General features: G+C 46.0%; 2 protein-coding genes across 3 annotated transcripts in view; both read left to right on the top strand.

Moving 5' to 3' along the window:
• The first annotated feature begins 974 nt into the window (after positions 1–974).
• On the top strand, positions 975–3,439 carry HES5 (hes family bHLH transcription factor 5). Its single transcript, XM_081921646.1, has 3 exons — positions 975–1,063; positions 1,338–1,503; positions 1,840–3,439. The coding sequence occupies exons 1-3, from the start codon at positions 1,010–1,012 to the stop codon at positions 2,094–2,096; spliced, it is 477 nt and encodes a 158-aa protein (XP_081777772.1). The 5' UTR covers positions 975–1,009; the 3' UTR covers positions 2,097–3,439.
• A 3,524-nt stretch (positions 3,440–6,963) lies between these two features.
• PANK4 (pantothenate kinase 4 (inactive)) overlaps positions 6,964–16,946 on the top strand; it is a 29,261-nt gene continuing 19,278 nt past the window's right edge. Inside the window, exons 1-5 of one of the 2 annotated variants that reach the window (XM_081923574.1) lie at positions 6,964–7,151; positions 13,120–13,202; positions 14,258–14,466; positions 15,934–16,117; positions 16,633–16,725. In XM_081923574.1, the coding sequence (XP_081779700.1) occupies positions 7,016–7,151; positions 13,120–13,202; positions 14,258–14,466; positions 15,934–16,117; positions 16,633–16,725 (705 nt within the window). In that variant the 5' untranslated portion in view covers positions 6,964–7,015. Of the gene's footprint in view, positions 7,152–10,221; positions 10,408–13,119; positions 13,203–14,257; positions 14,467–15,933; positions 16,118–16,632; positions 16,726–16,946 lie in introns of those variants that run through there. The other variant, XM_081923575.1, reaches the window with a different exon arrangement.

Below are 16,946 nucleotides of genomic sequence, written 5' to 3'. Positions count from 1 at the left end.
TGCTACAAAAATAAAAATGAAATTGTTGAATAATTCCGCAGAGGAAGGGTGGGGATTTAACACTATGTAAGTACCCATTTCATTGAGGCCTGGGGATGAAGGGAGGCACAGCTAAATACAAGAACTGGTATGTGTGATTTTGAGAGGGGGGCTGGGAGATATGTATCCAACCAAGTCCTACTCACTCAGCCTATACCCATCAGTGGACCTAAATTAGTCAAGTTCATTAACTGCAATGGTTCTTCTCTGAGGAGGCCTATAATCCAGGGTGGACGCCAGCCAGATGCAAACAGAAAAAGGCACAGTCCTTGTGCACCTTTAATAGGAGATAATTTTTGCTGACCAATTGATGCTCCAGTACTCCCTGCACCCTCCCCAGAACATATGTTTTCCCTTTTACGTTTTGGTTGCTATTCTCTGAAAATCGACGTCACTGTATTCATTCAAGCACACTTTGATGTCAATGGAAAAGGTCTGGATCTCCCAAATCCTCCTAGCCCCCCACTACAACCCTTTTCAAGGGAAGCTTTTGGAAATGGGAAAGTTGAAGGGGGGGAGGAAGGTGTGCGCACACAGAGAGTCTTCCTGAGCATCGCTCCCTGGCACTTAATTTCGCTGCATCCTGGGAAAAAGGCAGCATATTGAGATGTTGACGTCCCTCCGGCTCCCAAGGCCAAAGATAATGGCCGTTCCCACATTCCCATCCTCCTCGAAACTGGTCTCTGTTGTTACGCGCCCCCCACCCCAAGCTCCCCAGTCCACCTGCTCCTTGGGGAACAGTGGTATTATCCCAAAGCGATTCACAGTCAATTTACCATGCTGTAATAGATGCCTACCCTATTGTCCCGGAGAAACTCCCCCATTGGCCAGGGAGTGTGGGAAACTCCAAGACGCTCTGGACCCAGGCATTTGGAGGAGGCTGGTGGGTATAAATAGAAGCCCACACTCGCTTTTGCTTCCACACAGTGGACCTGAAGCCAAACAGTTTCCTCGCTTTCCTGGGTTAATCATGGCAACAGCCGGCGCTTCACTGGAAATCCAGCCATCCAAAGCGAAAAACAGAGTAAGTGTTTTCTTCTATTGTCCTGCTTGGAAATGGACAGATCCTGCCCCGTCAAGAGAGAGGGGGTTGTGTGGAAGGCTAGCAAAATGGACTTACTGTACTCAGCTTCCTTATACTGAGTCAGACCAATGGGCGCAAGAGTCTCCCCAGACTTACTTGGCAATGTTTGGTGGGGTGGGGATGTTTAAACCTGGGTTAAATTTTGCACGCAAGCAGACGCTCTTATCGCTGCAATTTGCTAACTCTCTCTTTTCCTCTCCTTGTCCCCTCACAGCTGCAGAAGCCGCTGGTGGAGAAGTTGCGCCGCGACCGCATCAACGGCAGCATTGAGCAACTGAAACTGCTTCTGGAGAAGGAATTCCAGAGACACCAGCCCAGCTCCAAGCTGGAGAAGGCTGACGTCCTGGAGATGACCGTCAGCTACCTAAAATATAGCCAAAGTGAGTGCTGGTCTTGTTTATTTATGCTAGAAACCTGTATCGGTTTAATGCCACATTCAGGGCATGGATCTCCACCACTACTGAATTCTGGGAGGAGTAGTGTGGTCAGGATTGCAGCAAAGATCCCATGTGCCACTCAGAGAATGACATTGCCTATGGCTGCCTAGGGACCTTGGCACAATGACAAGTCCCCAAGGTTCTCTAGGGAGAAGAAATGGCTGTTAAGCTAGGTTTAATGTGTTGGGTAGCTATGCCCTTTACGTAGCTAGTGTATGTTAGGTCAAAAGACCACTGTGGGCACCCTCACCTCTAAATCCCATCTCTCTTTCTTCACAGCATTGGCGACATCGTCTGTAAGCAGAACCCAGGATTACAGCAAAGGCTATTCCTCCTGCCTGAAGGAAACTCTGCAGTTCCTGGCCATCCACTCAACGAACTCCGAAACCCAGAGCAAACTCTTAAGTCACTTCCAGAAGCCTTGGGAGCTGGCTAGCAAGGACACCTCTCCACTTTCTACCCCTGCTCTGCTTCAGAAGGGGTCACCCCAAGGCGCCGTCTCAAAACCAGCCTACAAATTGTGGAGGCCTTGGTAGGAGAGCTCTTATTCTTGACATGTGACATCCAGGAGTTGGCAATTTGCCATGCAAATCCTGCACCGCTCCTCGGGAGACTATGTGCGGTTTAATATGTATTGGTATCTGACTGACAGAAGCCTTCCGCATTCAAAAAGGCAAAGTGATCAGAAAGGAAAAACCGTTCTGAAAGAATGAACCAGTGTCATCCTTTTATTGGGAGAATTCCGAGCAGCTGTCCCAAGGGGAACAACAAATCATTATGATCGTGCTGTGTTCGGATCTTGATGCTTATTATTAATTGATAGAAAGTGTGTGTGTGTGTGTGTGTGTGTGCGTTTGAGGTTTGTTTTGTTTGCAAAAAAAAGAGTAACTTCTGAGAAGTTTTTGGGCCGTTTTCTTTTTTCAAGAGTCTGTGCTTTGTGTGGCTTCCTTGCAACCACAGCAACAGAATGGCCAGATTTTGGTGGCCAGGGTGAATACCCATGAAGGCTAGGGAACTGAACAAATCCTCAGCTTGCTTACTTCACTTACAATTCTCAGGGCCACCTTCCCTTTGTGGGAAGCCCTTGGGGGCCACAATTCAGTGAGAGGTGAGGCCAGAAGTGGGCAGAGTAATGAGGTGTGAATGATGCCTTTGCATGGCAGGCTACATTCCAGCCCTGCAAATACTAGGTTTCGAAACACACACATAGCCCCACGCTTCATCCAAGAAGGGCTATTACAAGTTCATGGACATATTTCATTCAGACGAATGAACTCAAGGAAAGTGTATGCAGGGCTGCAATGAAGTTCTATAACATTTGTAGATTTCCAACACACATGTAGTCTGTGAAACAGCTGCTATTTAGATGCCCACAAATGCAAGAGGCTATTTTGAAAAAAGGGGGGAAAAGGCCTTTGAATGTTGCTGCTGTGATGAAGTTCTATAACATTTGTAGACTGTACAGAGTGTGGCAAGAGAAAAGCGTTACCCTGTGACGATAATGTTTAGAGGATGTTCTTCAAATTGGTTGACTCTCCAAGGCAGAGTGTTTGTGTTCGAGATGCTGAACGAATGCTTTTTATAAAGGCAGAAACATAGTTTTCTATCCTCATAGGAAGGAACGTAACAGCCCAGAGTGCTGAAATATGTATAACATGAATTGTTTAATGATGTCTTTTATGAAAGGCTAATTGTACAAATTGTATTTACTTTTCTTTCGGTACCATAACTGTTTTTATGGTAGGTTAATTTTTGCTGGCTACCGTCCTTGGAGGATGATGTAATGTTGTTGGGTGTGATGCACCGAATCTGTAATCCGTTGGAAACCACTTTTGCACAGTGAATGAGAAACAAATAAAACTAGCTTGCCTTACATGCATTTCAGTGTATCCAGTGAGTTATTCTGATTTAAGATGGGACACCCTGAGCAATCGGCCTCTAACATCAAGGGAGTGTGGAGTTTTCACTTTGCTTTACAGCCAGATCGTTACTCATGAATTAAGGCTGCACTTACCTAACTGCACTTACCTGAGAGAAAGCCCAACCGAGTTCAATAGGATTTACTTCCCAGGAGACATGGTCACTAGGACCGAACTGTTAATCCAATTGCGTTCACTGGGGCAGACTCCCCAAATCTGCTTAGGAGAGCAGTTTTAGTGAACTGTACGCACACATAACAGAACATTTGTTAGTGGTGTTGAGAATTGTTTGGAAAGGCCCCTATCCCCCTCAGAGAGCTACAATATCCAGAGTTCCCTGCGAGAAGAGATTGACTGTTAAACCACTCGAAGAACTATAGTGGGGGGAATAGGGGTCTCATAACAACACTCAAGACTACAGCTCCCAGGAATCTTTGGGGGAAGCCATGACTGCTTAAAGGGGTAGGACACTGTTTTAAATGTACAGAGCAGATGTAGAGGAGCCCTTGTCTCCTAATCCCAAATGTGTGGAGGTGTTTGTGGTTCCCCAGGGGTGCAAAAACGACATTCTGCACATGCACGAAAGCTCTCCCTTCTTTCTTATTGCATTGCTTGTCTAGGCTAGGGCAAAGCCTGCTTATGACTCCAGCAAAGCCTGGCTCCAATTGCAACCTGAAAGAAGAAACCCGAAAGAAATAACCAATTAACCAAAAACCTCTCTTTCACTTATTATTTATTCAGTTTCTTACTCATCCTTCACTAAAAGGTCCCAGGGCAGAATACAATATTTAAAATTCATTACTGAAAACTCTTTAAAACAAATTAAGAGTCACAGGACAGCTGCAAGGAGGGAATTCAATAACCTTGGAACTGCCACAAAGAATGCCCTCCCCTGGGCCACACCCCCTCCAAAGACCACCCATTAGGTACAGCGTGTTGCAATAATCCAATCTGGAAATCCAAACTTGTTAAAGGCCTTCCATGTTCACTCAAGGCATTCTCTGTCGCAGCCTTTAAGTTGTGTAATTCCCTTCCCAAACACGTATGTCGAGCATCTTCATTATGCTGAAGATTTACCCTGTCCTTTGAAACCTCAGGTGTGTGTTTTTAGAACCCACCTTATTCCCGTGACTGTAATCTGTTTCAATTATCTATCTAGTCATTCATTCATTTATTGAATTCCTATACCACCTTCCATCTGAGGATCACAGGGAAGCTAATAATATAAAAACATAAAAATACTAACAAACAAAACAATAAGAAACAAAACAATAACACCCCCTGCCCAACACCACTATGTTTTTATATGTGCTGTTAGCTGCCCAGAGTGGATAATAATGGTAGCCGCCCGCCCCGTAGGATTAAGAACATAAGAAAAGCTCCCACCAGCCACCCCCAGAAAGGAGGAACAGCAACACTGTCAAGCTACATTGCGCCATCTCGTGGGCATTTCCCCTTTAAAACAAAAACAACCCTGACAAGTGGGAGCTGCAATGAAATGTAAGGTCATTTGCTAGCAAGGTTGTCCAGCCAGTCATGACCTCCACCAGGATATTTATTCTACCCTCCCACCACTCATCTCTTCTCCTTTGTCAACAATTTGCGGCTATAGAGCATGCTTGACTCCAACTGTTGCTGTGGGTTTAATTGTGAACATCCAACTGTATATTTTAATGCATTTTACTCTGTATTGTTCACAGCCCAGGGAACATTACTTACTGGACAAGCATTGTTAATAAATACATTTTACCTGTGGGGGAGGGGATAGCCCTTTATTATTATACTTCTGCAAACCTCAAACGCCTCATTTTTCAGAGGCCTGCTCAGCTAGTCCTTAGGGGAAGGGCCACATCGAGGTGGTTAAGACAGAACCGGCCCACCCGTGAGGCAGGGTGAAGCAGCTGCCTCAGGCGTTGCAAACACAAGACACAGCACCCCACCTGCCGCACTGCTTCTGTCGTCACTGGAGAAGCAACCCAGGCAAAGGAGGCAGAGCAGTCCGCCACTCCACTTTGCCACCAGTCGCCTCTCACCCAAAGGGGTGGCGGGAGGCCCTGACAAAGCTCTCCGGAACATCTCCCTATCGCCAAGTCATGAGATGTTCCAGACATCCTTGCAGTGTTTACCCCCTTCTCCACCCACTGGCAAGGATTTGCAAGGGGTTTTCCTTGAGGGAAAGTACTTGCAGCGCCTCATGCCTGCCCCCCACATCACATGCATGGCCATGAGACATCTTGCCTCAGGAGCAGAAACGTTTCAGGCCGCCCCTGTGGCTAGAGCATCTGTTTTGCATGCAGAAGGTCCCAGGTTCAATCCCTGGCATCTCCAGGCAGGGCTGGGAATGTCCTGTCTGAAACCCTGAAGAGATGCTGCCACTCAGCAAGTACAATCATAAACCAGACGGATCTGTGGTTTAATTCAGTGTAAGGCAGCTTCCTACATTATTATTTTTATAAATGCACTCTCCTCTGGATTTTGTAATGCATTTCTCCAGCCAAGAAATGTGGGCTAAAGTGCATATGCCATCATAAAGTCTCCATAAAAATTCAGAAGGGCTTTTTTTTCCAAATCCAAAATCTCCTCTGCAATGCATTTCTCCAAACAAGTAACGTGCACAGAACTGCATATGGTACTCTAAATTCTCCATTAAAATGCATGTCTGTGAAAACATACAAAACTGCCTTATGCTTTGCAAAATAAAAACAGTAAGAAACGTGTATGCTAGGAATAACTGCATACAAATATGTGCATAACAGGACAAATTCACATTAAAAAAGTGATGAATATTCAGGAGCCCCCCTTTTTTTTCTTGTGAAAACTCTTCTCTGAATTTTGCAATGCAATTCTCCAGCCAAGTATAGTGCAGGGAAATGCAAATATTAGCGTGAAATCTCCATTAAAAACGCATACATCATACAAAAAATGCAACATGCTGCAGGAAAGCACCAGCCTGAAGATGACGAGTGAGACCTCGTCGAAACGTCGCCTAGACACCCCAACTTTTACACGGGAAGACACCCGAGGACACCAAAACCTGCATTCCTGTACCCGTGAAAATCTACGAAAGCAAATATATATATAGTATATATATATAAAAATGTGTGCATATGGAGAAAAATATAAATAAATGTGTGTGTATGGAGAAAAAACTCGCTAAAAAGTTGAGTAGTATAATTTTCGGGAATGCTTTACAAATAGTAATGATGATGGTAGTGGATTTGCCAATCTAATGTAGAAACGTGGAGAACCGAACTGAAGGAATCTGGCAGATCCATCTGTCCCTACTCCCGAGTAAGCGCATTTCCAGTGGAGGCAGCCTAAATCGTTTTCATTCCCTGGGCACGAAAGGCGAAAGGGAACAAGAGGCGTGGGCGGTGCTTCTGGAAAGCACCGCCCACCCACCCCCCTTTAGATGTATGCGGAGCCTCTTTCTCCTCCTCCTCCTCCTCCCTGGCATTTAGCACGCAAAACATATGCGCATAAATTTGCATGCCTAAAGAGGCCGGGCACGCAGAGAGCGGGTCGATGCGTCCAAAATGGCGGAGCGGGGCGGGCGAGGCGGTGGTAGGAACAGCAGCGGCGTCAGCGGCAGCCTAGACAAGAGCATCACCCTCCCGCCGGACGAGATCTTCCGCAACCTGGAGAACGCCAAGCGCTTCGCCATCGACATCGGTGAGCCGGGGCTGGAGGGGAGGGACGCCGCTGAGGGTGGAGAGGCGGCGGCAGCCAGCGCCGCTCCTCACGGCCACTTCACCATCTTCATTTGAGAGAGAAAAAGGGAGGCGAACGCGCGGAGGAGCTGAGGCGCCGCCGCCGCCGCGCGAGGGACGCCGGGAACGGTAGTCCCGCTTCCCATAGCGGCCCGTGGCAGCTGAGGGAGAAGCGGACGGCAAGTCCCGGCGTGCCCCGGGGTCGAGCGGGCGGCGCGGCGCACGGCGGGAGGTGTAGTCCCCGCTCTCACTGCGGCCGGCGTTGGCTCGCGGCGAGGAAACTACAGAGCCCAGAGTGCCTTGCTCAGGGGCCGGGGAGAGGTAGAGAAGAGAACGTATAAACAAGGTTGCCCGCTTTGGCTGTACCTTCCCTGCCATTAGGGGTGGGAAACACCGCCAGGGTTTGGGGCTGGGGGCTGCCTGGGTATCGCCCCCATACTTGGGGTGGGGGAATTGGAAAGGAGTTTGAGCTTGTTTTCTCCCCAAGTGAGGGCTGGGAAATGTGCTACCCTTGGAGGAAGGGGAAATAGGATTGTGCAGGTTTTCAGAGGCGGCCCCCAGGGCCTTTCTCCCCGGCCCTCATGGCTCTCCTCAGGCTACACCAGCCCAGCATTGCACACATAGGAGCAGAGAGTTGGAATGGACCGCAAGGGTCATTTAGTCCAACCCCCTGTGATGCAGGAATCTTTTGCCCAAGGTGGGGTTTCGAACCCACAACCCTGAGATGAAGAGTCTCTTGTGCTCTGTTGACAGAGTTATCCAGAGTTCTGTTTTCTGCTTTGCTGGAAACGTGCCCTTGAAATGCGCCTCTCGTTCATCTTATCAGAGGGCAGGCGGGTGGGTGTTTTGTGCGTGCCAGTGTAGAAACTGACCTGTTGTGTAAACTTAAACTTTGCATTCGTTGCTCTGCCCACTTTCGCTCCCTCGGCCCGTCCATTGCTTGAATGTGGCCCTCAGAAGGTTGCCTGGGAGGGAATGTGGCCCTCGACCGGGGGGGGGGGAGTTCCCAACTGCTGATATGCAGGTGTATTATTACACGGTCATTTTATGTAACGTGCTTTAAACATGTTCAAAGCCAGTGCAGTGTGGTTGTGGCGTGTTGGAATAGTACCTAGAGGACCAAGGTTCAAATTCTCCCTCATCCATGAAGCTCGCAGGATGACCTTGAGCCAGGTGCTACATATCAGCCTAACCTAGCTCACAGGATTGTTGTGTGGATATAAGAGAGAGAGGGAGAGCTATTTTAAGCTCCTTGGAGGAACGATGGGATACAAATGCAATAAACAAATAATAAAAAACAAAAACTGAAAGTGCTGCTTGTTTGGTATAACATATCCTATCTATTTATTATTAAATTTATATCCTACCCTTTCTCCCCAGTAGACTTTGGTGTTTAAAGTGCTTTGTATATATTCGTATATACTACAGTGTGGGATTAAGGAATTTGTGGCTGAAATTGACAGATGATTCTTCCCCAGTTGAGGCAGGCCAGGAAATGGACAGTGGGCCTAGGTTTGGGAGAGTAAGTAATACTGACCTGCCTTTATCACTTTGTCCCTGGTTTTTCATCCCTGAACGTTTGCGTGTGTGAGGAGAATAGGACATCGGAGATTTTGCTGCATCCCTGTCAATGAGGGACATCCAGCTAAATCATACTTAAAGCTGAGATTAATAGAATTAAACGTTGCATAAGTCAATGGTTTCAGTGGTTCTGCTTTGAGATGGACTACTACTGGCTATCACTCGAAACTTTTACCTGTCTAAAAGAGAAAATTTTCATATTATGTGTGGGTGTGGATAAGCCATAAACCTCATTTCAAGAAGAGGTCCTTTGTCACATAATTATGCTGATTTATAAAGAACTAGACATCTCATGCCATTGCATATTGTTCCTGGAACTGCTGCTTAGCAAGCATTGGTGCCTGTGCCTTACTTTTGCTCTTTTGTTCGGAGAATTATCTGAGTTGTGTTTCCTCAAAAGTCATTTAAAACCTGAGTCCTGCTGGAACAAGATGGTGTTTTCTGTTCTCATTTTTGTCTTACATTTTGAATCATCTGTAATCCAAGCCCCACAGTAGATAAAATTATACCATGCAATTAAAATCAAAGGATTGGGTTTGCATTAAGAGCTTGAGCTGGTATCCCCTGCTCCCTTGTGGAGTGTAACTTCTCCAAAAAAAGAGATGATGCTAGCTTTGTTTTTCACATTTAACCAAAAATGTGGGTTAAATGCTAGAGCTTGATTTCTTCTCACTAGGTCAGAGTGGAATTAAAGCAAGGAGATTAGCTGTAACCTCAGACACAAGAGCATCCCACAGTGGGTGTCCGAAACAGTGTTTGGACACCCACTTAGCTCTGCCAATTAGACATAAATCAGGTATCACGTGTTGTTACACTCTAGAAAGTCCCCCCCCCCCTCCACAGTTGCAGAACAGTGTCACAGCGGACATCAATATAGGTCTTTGTTTTTAATAGAATCATATTCAGTGCTGCTTGTTGTGCATTTGTCACTTCAAACACAAAGACAAAATAAAAACCACAAAAGCAAACTCCCTACAAAGACTATGTACGGTATGTTAAGTCAGCAGATGTAGTAAAACTGGGTTCAGATGCCCAGGCTGTCTTTCCTGGTGACATACTTGCAGAATTTTCTGTGGAATCTGGTATAAATTGGATGTTGGGAGATCTTCTGCCTTGTACAGCTTTCGGAATCAAGTGGTACAACTTTTTTCACGGACTTCAGGTTGCAGGTGGGAGTTTGTGGGAACGTTCCCCTGATTATTTTAAAAAAACAACCTCTGTGTTTGGTGCAAGTCCTTGCATTCTCCCTCTCGTGTGACATTTCTACATGTAAGCCTTTCACCTCCTTGGGGAACATTTAAAATGTACTTAACAACAACAACAACCTGAGAGCACATGCAGCTTGAACAGACTTACGACGCATCCCTGTTCATCCCAACTCAAATTCTGGAGTGCATGCTGTTTCTTTCATTTTTAAATCTTTTAGGAAGGAACTATGTGCCAGCTTTAAAAGTGTAATGGAGCAGCATATTTCATAAACATAGGGGAGAACCTAAGAAGAGACCTGCTGGAACCAAAGGCACATGTAATCCATCCAGTGGCAAGCCTGGCAATGCCCCTTATGGGAATCCACAAGCAGGACCTGAGTGCAGGATCACTCCTTCCCTTCTGTGATTTCCAGCAACTGGCATGCAGAGGTACAATGCCTCTGACAGCAGAAGCTGAACACAGCCATCCTGCTGTGTTGGTCTAATCCTTTTCTAAAAGCATCCAAGTTTGTGGCCACCACTGGACCTGTGGGAGCGGATGCCACAGCCTTAACTATGCGCTGTGTGCAATATTAATTTCCTTTGTGTGTCGTGTTTTCCTGCGGAAGGCTGCAACTCCCTTATCTCAATGGGGAAGAGGAAACGCTTCAGTTCAGCATTTTCTGCAGCTTTCTGGAGATTAGTCCTGAAAAAAGGAAATAACTACACGTTGGGCAATCCTGAATATTGTGGGTGGGAACTACCAAATAACCCGTGGCGAGGGTGGGCTTGGAACGCTCAGAGCGGATTAAGCACATCCTTTGATTGTAAAATAATTGTCGCTTTCCTGGTTCCTTTGCTGATTAGCTTAAATGTCAAGTTCAGCCTTTTGGGAACCTCTTCTGGTGCACACAGGAGAGAGAGATGAGGGTGCAGCCATAAAGGATTAATATTTAAAATTATTGCCTCTTGGTGTTTGTATTGGGTTTTTAAAAAAATCTGTTGCTACTTCCAGTGCATATTTTATATTCATGTTTAATTTTTCTGTATTGATATTTTATAATATGAGCTGTTTGTAAATTAATGTCGGTCCAGCTCGGAGGACACCTGCTGAAATTAATGCGACTGGCCCTTTTGGATTTAATTTTAATAGGCCTACTCTGAGTAAAGTGTTGTTGGATACACCCCAACATATTTTAGACGGAAAAGAACTCTCCAGTTACAGTGGTACCTTGGGTTACATATGCTTCAGGTTACATACACTTCAGGTTACAGACACCGCTAACCCAGAAATAGTGCTTCAGGATGAGAACAGAAATCGTGCTCCGACAGCGCGGCAGCAGCAGGAGGCCCCATTAGCTAGTGGTGCTTCAGGTTAATAACAGTTTCAGGTTAAGTACGGACCTCCGGAACGAATTAAGTACTTAACCTGAGGTACCACTGTATAACACATGTAATAGGCTTGCAACTATTCACCATCTAGCTATAGTGTCTGAGTGAATATGGTCCTATAGCAGCAGTACCTCACTCTATGGTCAAGTTCGAAATTAGGTTGAACGTGTTGGACTAACACATGGGAGGCTGGGGTCGGACCCCCCACTTAATGCTGACCTGCCACTTGTGGGTGCATAGTAAAATTTATCATATGCACAGTGTCGCTTTTGAAGGCAATGATTTGTGGGTGCTTGCAGTGAATTGCCATGTTATGCTGGTGACATGTCATTTGCAAGACCCCCCCCCCAAAGTTTCCAAAAAAAAATTACTGTAAATTTCAAACTTGCCCATGAACTATTAGCTCTGTGCACATTGCTGCAGATGGATTTCCCCACTGCCCTACTTCTAGAGAAAACAATTACTGCAAGTTATGGGAAAATAATTGAGGTTGCCCAACAGTTACATTGCTCACAGCTCAATTAAAAGAAAGCACTTCAACTACTTGTGGCATGCTTCTTGATTGTTTTTGTAGGGCGGATCAAGCTGGTCAACAATCAGTTTACTGTTAATTGGAGTTCAAATGATATTAGCTAAGGCACAAAATATTACGTAAAGAAGCTTACAAATGTTACGTTTACAGATAGGTAGCCGTGTTGGTCTGCCATAGTCAAAACAAAAAAAATTCCTTCCAGTAGCACCTTAAAGACCAACTAAGTTAGTTCTTGGTATGAGCTTTCGTGTGCATGCACACTTCTTCAGATACAGAAATGTTACGTTGGTCACTAAGGCATTACCTCACAACTTAAAGGCTGCATAAAACCAAGCCGGCATAATGTAGATTAAAAACAGATCATATTGTAAGCAGTTGGTTCGCACCTTATGCAGAGGTTCCATTCGTGTAAAGCCAGAATTGAGCATAGTCAATGCAACCCTTTAAAAACCTCTCCCAAAGCAACTGAAGACTCTCTGATCACCTCTGCAGTGGTACCTCGGTTTACGAACTTAACCCATTCCGGAAGTCTGTTCTTAAACCAAAACTGTTCTTAAACTGAGGTGCGCTTTCCTTAATGAGGCCTCCTGCCGCCGCTGTCCTTCCACCATTCGGCTTCCGTTCTTAGACCGATGTAAAGTTCGCAACCCGGGACACCACTTCCGGTTTTGTGGAGTTCGTAAACTGAATAGTTCATAAGCAGGGCTGCTCTTAAACCGAGGTACCACTGTACAGTCTCTCCCAAGGCTGATAGTCTCTCTGATGAACCTCCAAATGCTCTCACAGGGTGAGTGCAATTGGGGTGGGGGTGGGATAGCCAATATTTTTTTCCCATTCTCCCACCCCCTTGCGACGTTCCGCCCTTTCACTCCCCGCCTTTTTTGGCCAAGCATGTAAAACTGATTACACAAGTAAATAAGCTGCAAATCCATTGTATCTTCAAGCAATATAACTCTGTTTTCCTTATCACCTTAATTTTAAGGTGGGTCACCACCTAGGACGCATGCCAGCTGAGGCTAGCTTGGTCTAACTTAACAGGTCTCTGGTATCCCTTCCCTGATCTTGTAGACCAGAGGTAGCCACTGCAGTCCCCTCCTGATGTTGCTGGACTACAGCTCCCATCATCCTTAGCTAGCTGAGGCTGATGGGATTTGTAGACCAAAAACTTCCGGAGAGGCCCCATGTTAGCTGCTCCCAATGCTTATCTCGCTGCTATAATATTTTTATTTTGTCGGCAGGTGGGTCGCTAGCCAAATTGGCTTATTATTCAACAGTACAGCATAAAGTGGCGAGAGTGCGATCTTTTGATCAGTCAGGAAAGGTAAGGTTACTATTATTTTTATTACTGTGCAGCCAAAATCCTTACTGTTTTTGTTAATGTGCATTTGAAGATAGTGACAATAAAAACATACTCAAAATATACGAATGTGTGGATATTGCAATAGTTTTAAATCATGCTATAGTGGCATATATATAGGGACGCGGGTAGCGCTGTGGGTAAAACCTCAGCGCCTAGGACTTGCCAATCACATGGTCAGCGGTTCGAATCCCCGCGGCGGGGTGCGCTCCCATTGCTCAGTCCCAGCGCCTGCCAACCTAGCAGTTCGAAAGCACCCCCGGGTGCAAGTAGATAAATAGGGACCGCGTACTAGCGGGAAGGTAAATGGCGTTTTCGTGTGCGGCTCTGGCTCGCCAGAGCAGCTTCATCACGCTGGCCACGTGACCCGGAAGTTTCTGCGGACAGCGCTGGCTCCCGGCCTCTAGAGTGAGATGAGCGCACAACCCTAGAGTGTGTCAAGACTGGCCCGTACGGACAGGGGTACCTTTACCTTTATAGTGGCATTTTGCGGCAGACTTCCTCAGTGGGAGAGAGAGGAAGCAGAGCTTACTCCCATCAGTTCTGCTGTGACAGGCCAGCTCCATCAGACCTCCTATCCCCTTGACTGTCACTTGGGGGCAGCCATTGCCTCAGGCTTCCTCAGAGGGAGAGATAGGCGTTGGGCTCATTTCATCAGTTTTGCTGGAGACTCCGCTGCATCAAGCACCTCCTGCCCCTGAACTGTGCCAACTGGTCCTTATAGGAACAACTATTTAGAAATTGGTGCCCGAGTTTTTGCTTTTCCTCTTCCCTCCCTATCCCCGTTTCCTTGTGTGTCACATTTTTTTTAAAATTGGAAACCTGCAGGTAGGGACTATTTTGTTTTACTTGATTGTATGCAAGCAGCTCTGGGAGCCTTTTTGGCTGAAGTGTGGGGTACAAATGCTCCAAACAAGTAATAATAAAAAAATAAAAAAGGAAAGCAACCTCTGAATTTGCTTTTCGTTTTAGAGTTGGGGCTGTTGTTCACTTCTTCTTTTTGTTGCTGTTCCCCAAAGGACGTAGAACATGAATCGCCCTACGAAATCACGGTGCAGGAGGAGATAACGGCTCGGCTGCATTTCATTAAGTTTGAGAACGCCTATATTGAAACCTGTCTGGACTTCATCAAAGACCATCTCGTCAACACGGAAACGAAAGTGATCAAAGCCACAGGAGGTGGTGCGTACAAATTCAAAGACCTTATTGAGAAGAAGCTGGGACTAAAGTAAGTGGAAATGCAGAGGCATCCTTTGTGTTGGAAATTATTATTATTGGCTTTTATGGGCTGCTGTATGCTTTGATCACTTGGCATTAGCGCAGGCCTTGCCATGAAGAAGTAGTAAACCACTTGCTTTGGGAGGCAGATTCTCTTGACTTATTTTTACCCAGTTCTTCAACCCCCAAACAAGCTTCTGTAGCAACATACAGATATATACATATACACATATACAGTGGTACCTTGGGTTAAGAACCTAATTTGTTCTGGAGGTCTGTTCTTAACCTGAAACTGTTCTTAACCCGAGGTACTCTTTCTGGGTTAGCGGAGTCTGTAACCTGAAGCATCTGTAACCTGAGGTACCACAGTTGTATCTTGGAAGTCAAACGGAATCTGCTGCAGAAGTCCGTTTGACTTCCAAAACGTTTGGAAACCAAGGTGCGGCTTCTGATTGGCTGCAGGAAGCCCTGTGGAAGCTGCATCGGATGATCAGGTTCTAGAGAACGTTTGCAAACCAGATCACTCACTTCCGGGTTTGCAGCGTTCAGGATCCAGGGTACGACTGTATTTCTAAATAAATCTGTTACAGTAAGCCTGCAACTCACATGCATTTAACTTGTGTGCATCCAGCCTTACATGCTTGGCAAATAAATAAAAAGGGTGTCACCTGCCATAGAACCCCAATTGGTTTTGACTATACGCGATTTTGGCTTTAGGTGCAATCCCCGGAACGTAACCCCTGTGTAAGTTGTGGGCTGACTGTTGTTTACTTGCACATAAACTTGGGAACTGGCTGCCTCTGGGCTGCAGAATCGGACAGCGCGTAGACTTCTCAATTTTTTTATTCTAAATTGATGGGCTGGGTGGAGAGAAGACTGGTAAGTTTCACAGGGCATGTGGAGGTGGTCTGTGAGCAAACAGAGACCAGCATAGCTGCAGAAGGAGTGATGCCGCACCTAGACTTGAACACAGCCGCTTCCTTGTTCACCTGTGGTTAGAGGAAGCAACAGAGCAACCTGCAATACAATTTGAATGTGTGTGAGGTCCCTTGAAAAGAATGAGATCTCACTGAAAGTGGGGTGACCCACTCCCTGCTCTCAGAATGGCCAAGCAAGATTAATGCTATCAGTGGAGCACAAGGTAAGGGACAGTTCTTTTTCACCGGTCGAAGAGAATTCTCTCTAAGTAATCAGACGGGAAGACTTCACAGCAGGAACTTTTTTAGGATTATGGGTACTTCTGGAGTTTTGAGCAAGTTGCTGTGGGCACCACCCATTTCTAGTCACTTCCCTCCCCCAGATTCATTCCCCACCAACACACACACACCTGAGACAGAAAGAGACAACACTTGCACACTTCAGTTTTCGAAGTCACTGTGGTAAAATTCACAATTAAAGTGAACAGAATTAATCTGAGTCTTGTAAAACACATAGAGCTGAAAGAAAAGGAACTTTACTTTTTTTATTCATGTTTTAGGTTAGATAAAGAAGATGTCATGACCTGCCTAATTAAAGGGTGCAACTTTGTGCTAAAGAACATCCCCCACGAGGCATTTGCATACATGAAGGATGCAGACCCAGAGTTCCGGTTTCAGATGAACCACCCACATATTTTCCCTTATTTGCTAGTCAATATCGGCTCGGGAGTTTCCATAGTGAAGGTATGTAAAATCAGCTTAACAATTCAATTGATAATTCGTATGCAGATATCGAAAGTGTAGTTCAGATTAATGAAGGAAAGGCCTGGTGGCTGGAATCTGGCTGGTGGCTGTCTATCCAAATGACACTTGTCCCCTTTGCCTGCGGCCCCACCCACCACGGACATGCTGCCCCCAGAAAGTTGTGCAAAAGGGAATGTGGTCCTCTGTCTGAAAAAGGTTCCTCACTCCTCATCTAAAACATGCATCTAAAATATGGCTCCCTTTTGTCTCCTTTTCGCCTTGCAATTGAAGATCTTCCTGCTGCTGCTCCACCTGGTTAAACCATGCATGGTTTGTATAGGTCACCTGTCTAGGCTATTCATCTCATACTGATCCCCACCTTTCTCTCTCTTCCTGGTTATTTGAAAGCTGGCTTTCCCCAAGGGAAAAACATGTCCAGGCAGGCACACACTGAGATATGTGTTCATGTCGATATTATAGCTGTAATCTCTGTGTGCTGTTGTTGCTCCTGATAGGTGGAAACGGAAGATAAATTTGAGTGGATTGGAGGGAGCTCAATCGGAGGGGGCACTTTCTGGGGTCTCGGAGCATTGCTTACACAAACAAAGGTAATACCAGAGGCTACAATGTTGTCATGACTTGGGTGTGTTGCTAATAAGGGAAGATCTCTTGGCCACCTTGGTTGCCCCTCTTGTCCTGCGTGAGAAGCACAAATTGGTGTTGGTGCTTCCTAGACCAAGGCCTTGTTCTTACTGCAGGTAGTCAATCTGTGTCTGCAGTGAACAGCTTCAGGTGGGGAGTCCACGGGACCTAAGAATTATCCATCATG

This window comes from Podarcis melisellensis (genome assembly GCF_964234715.1).
Source record: "Podarcis melisellensis genome assembly, chromosome: 8".
NCBI lineage: Eukaryota > Metazoa > Chordata > Lepidosauria > Squamata > Lacertidae > Podarcis > Podarcis melisellensis.
This window is presented reverse-complemented; position numbering and strand designations above follow the sequence as displayed.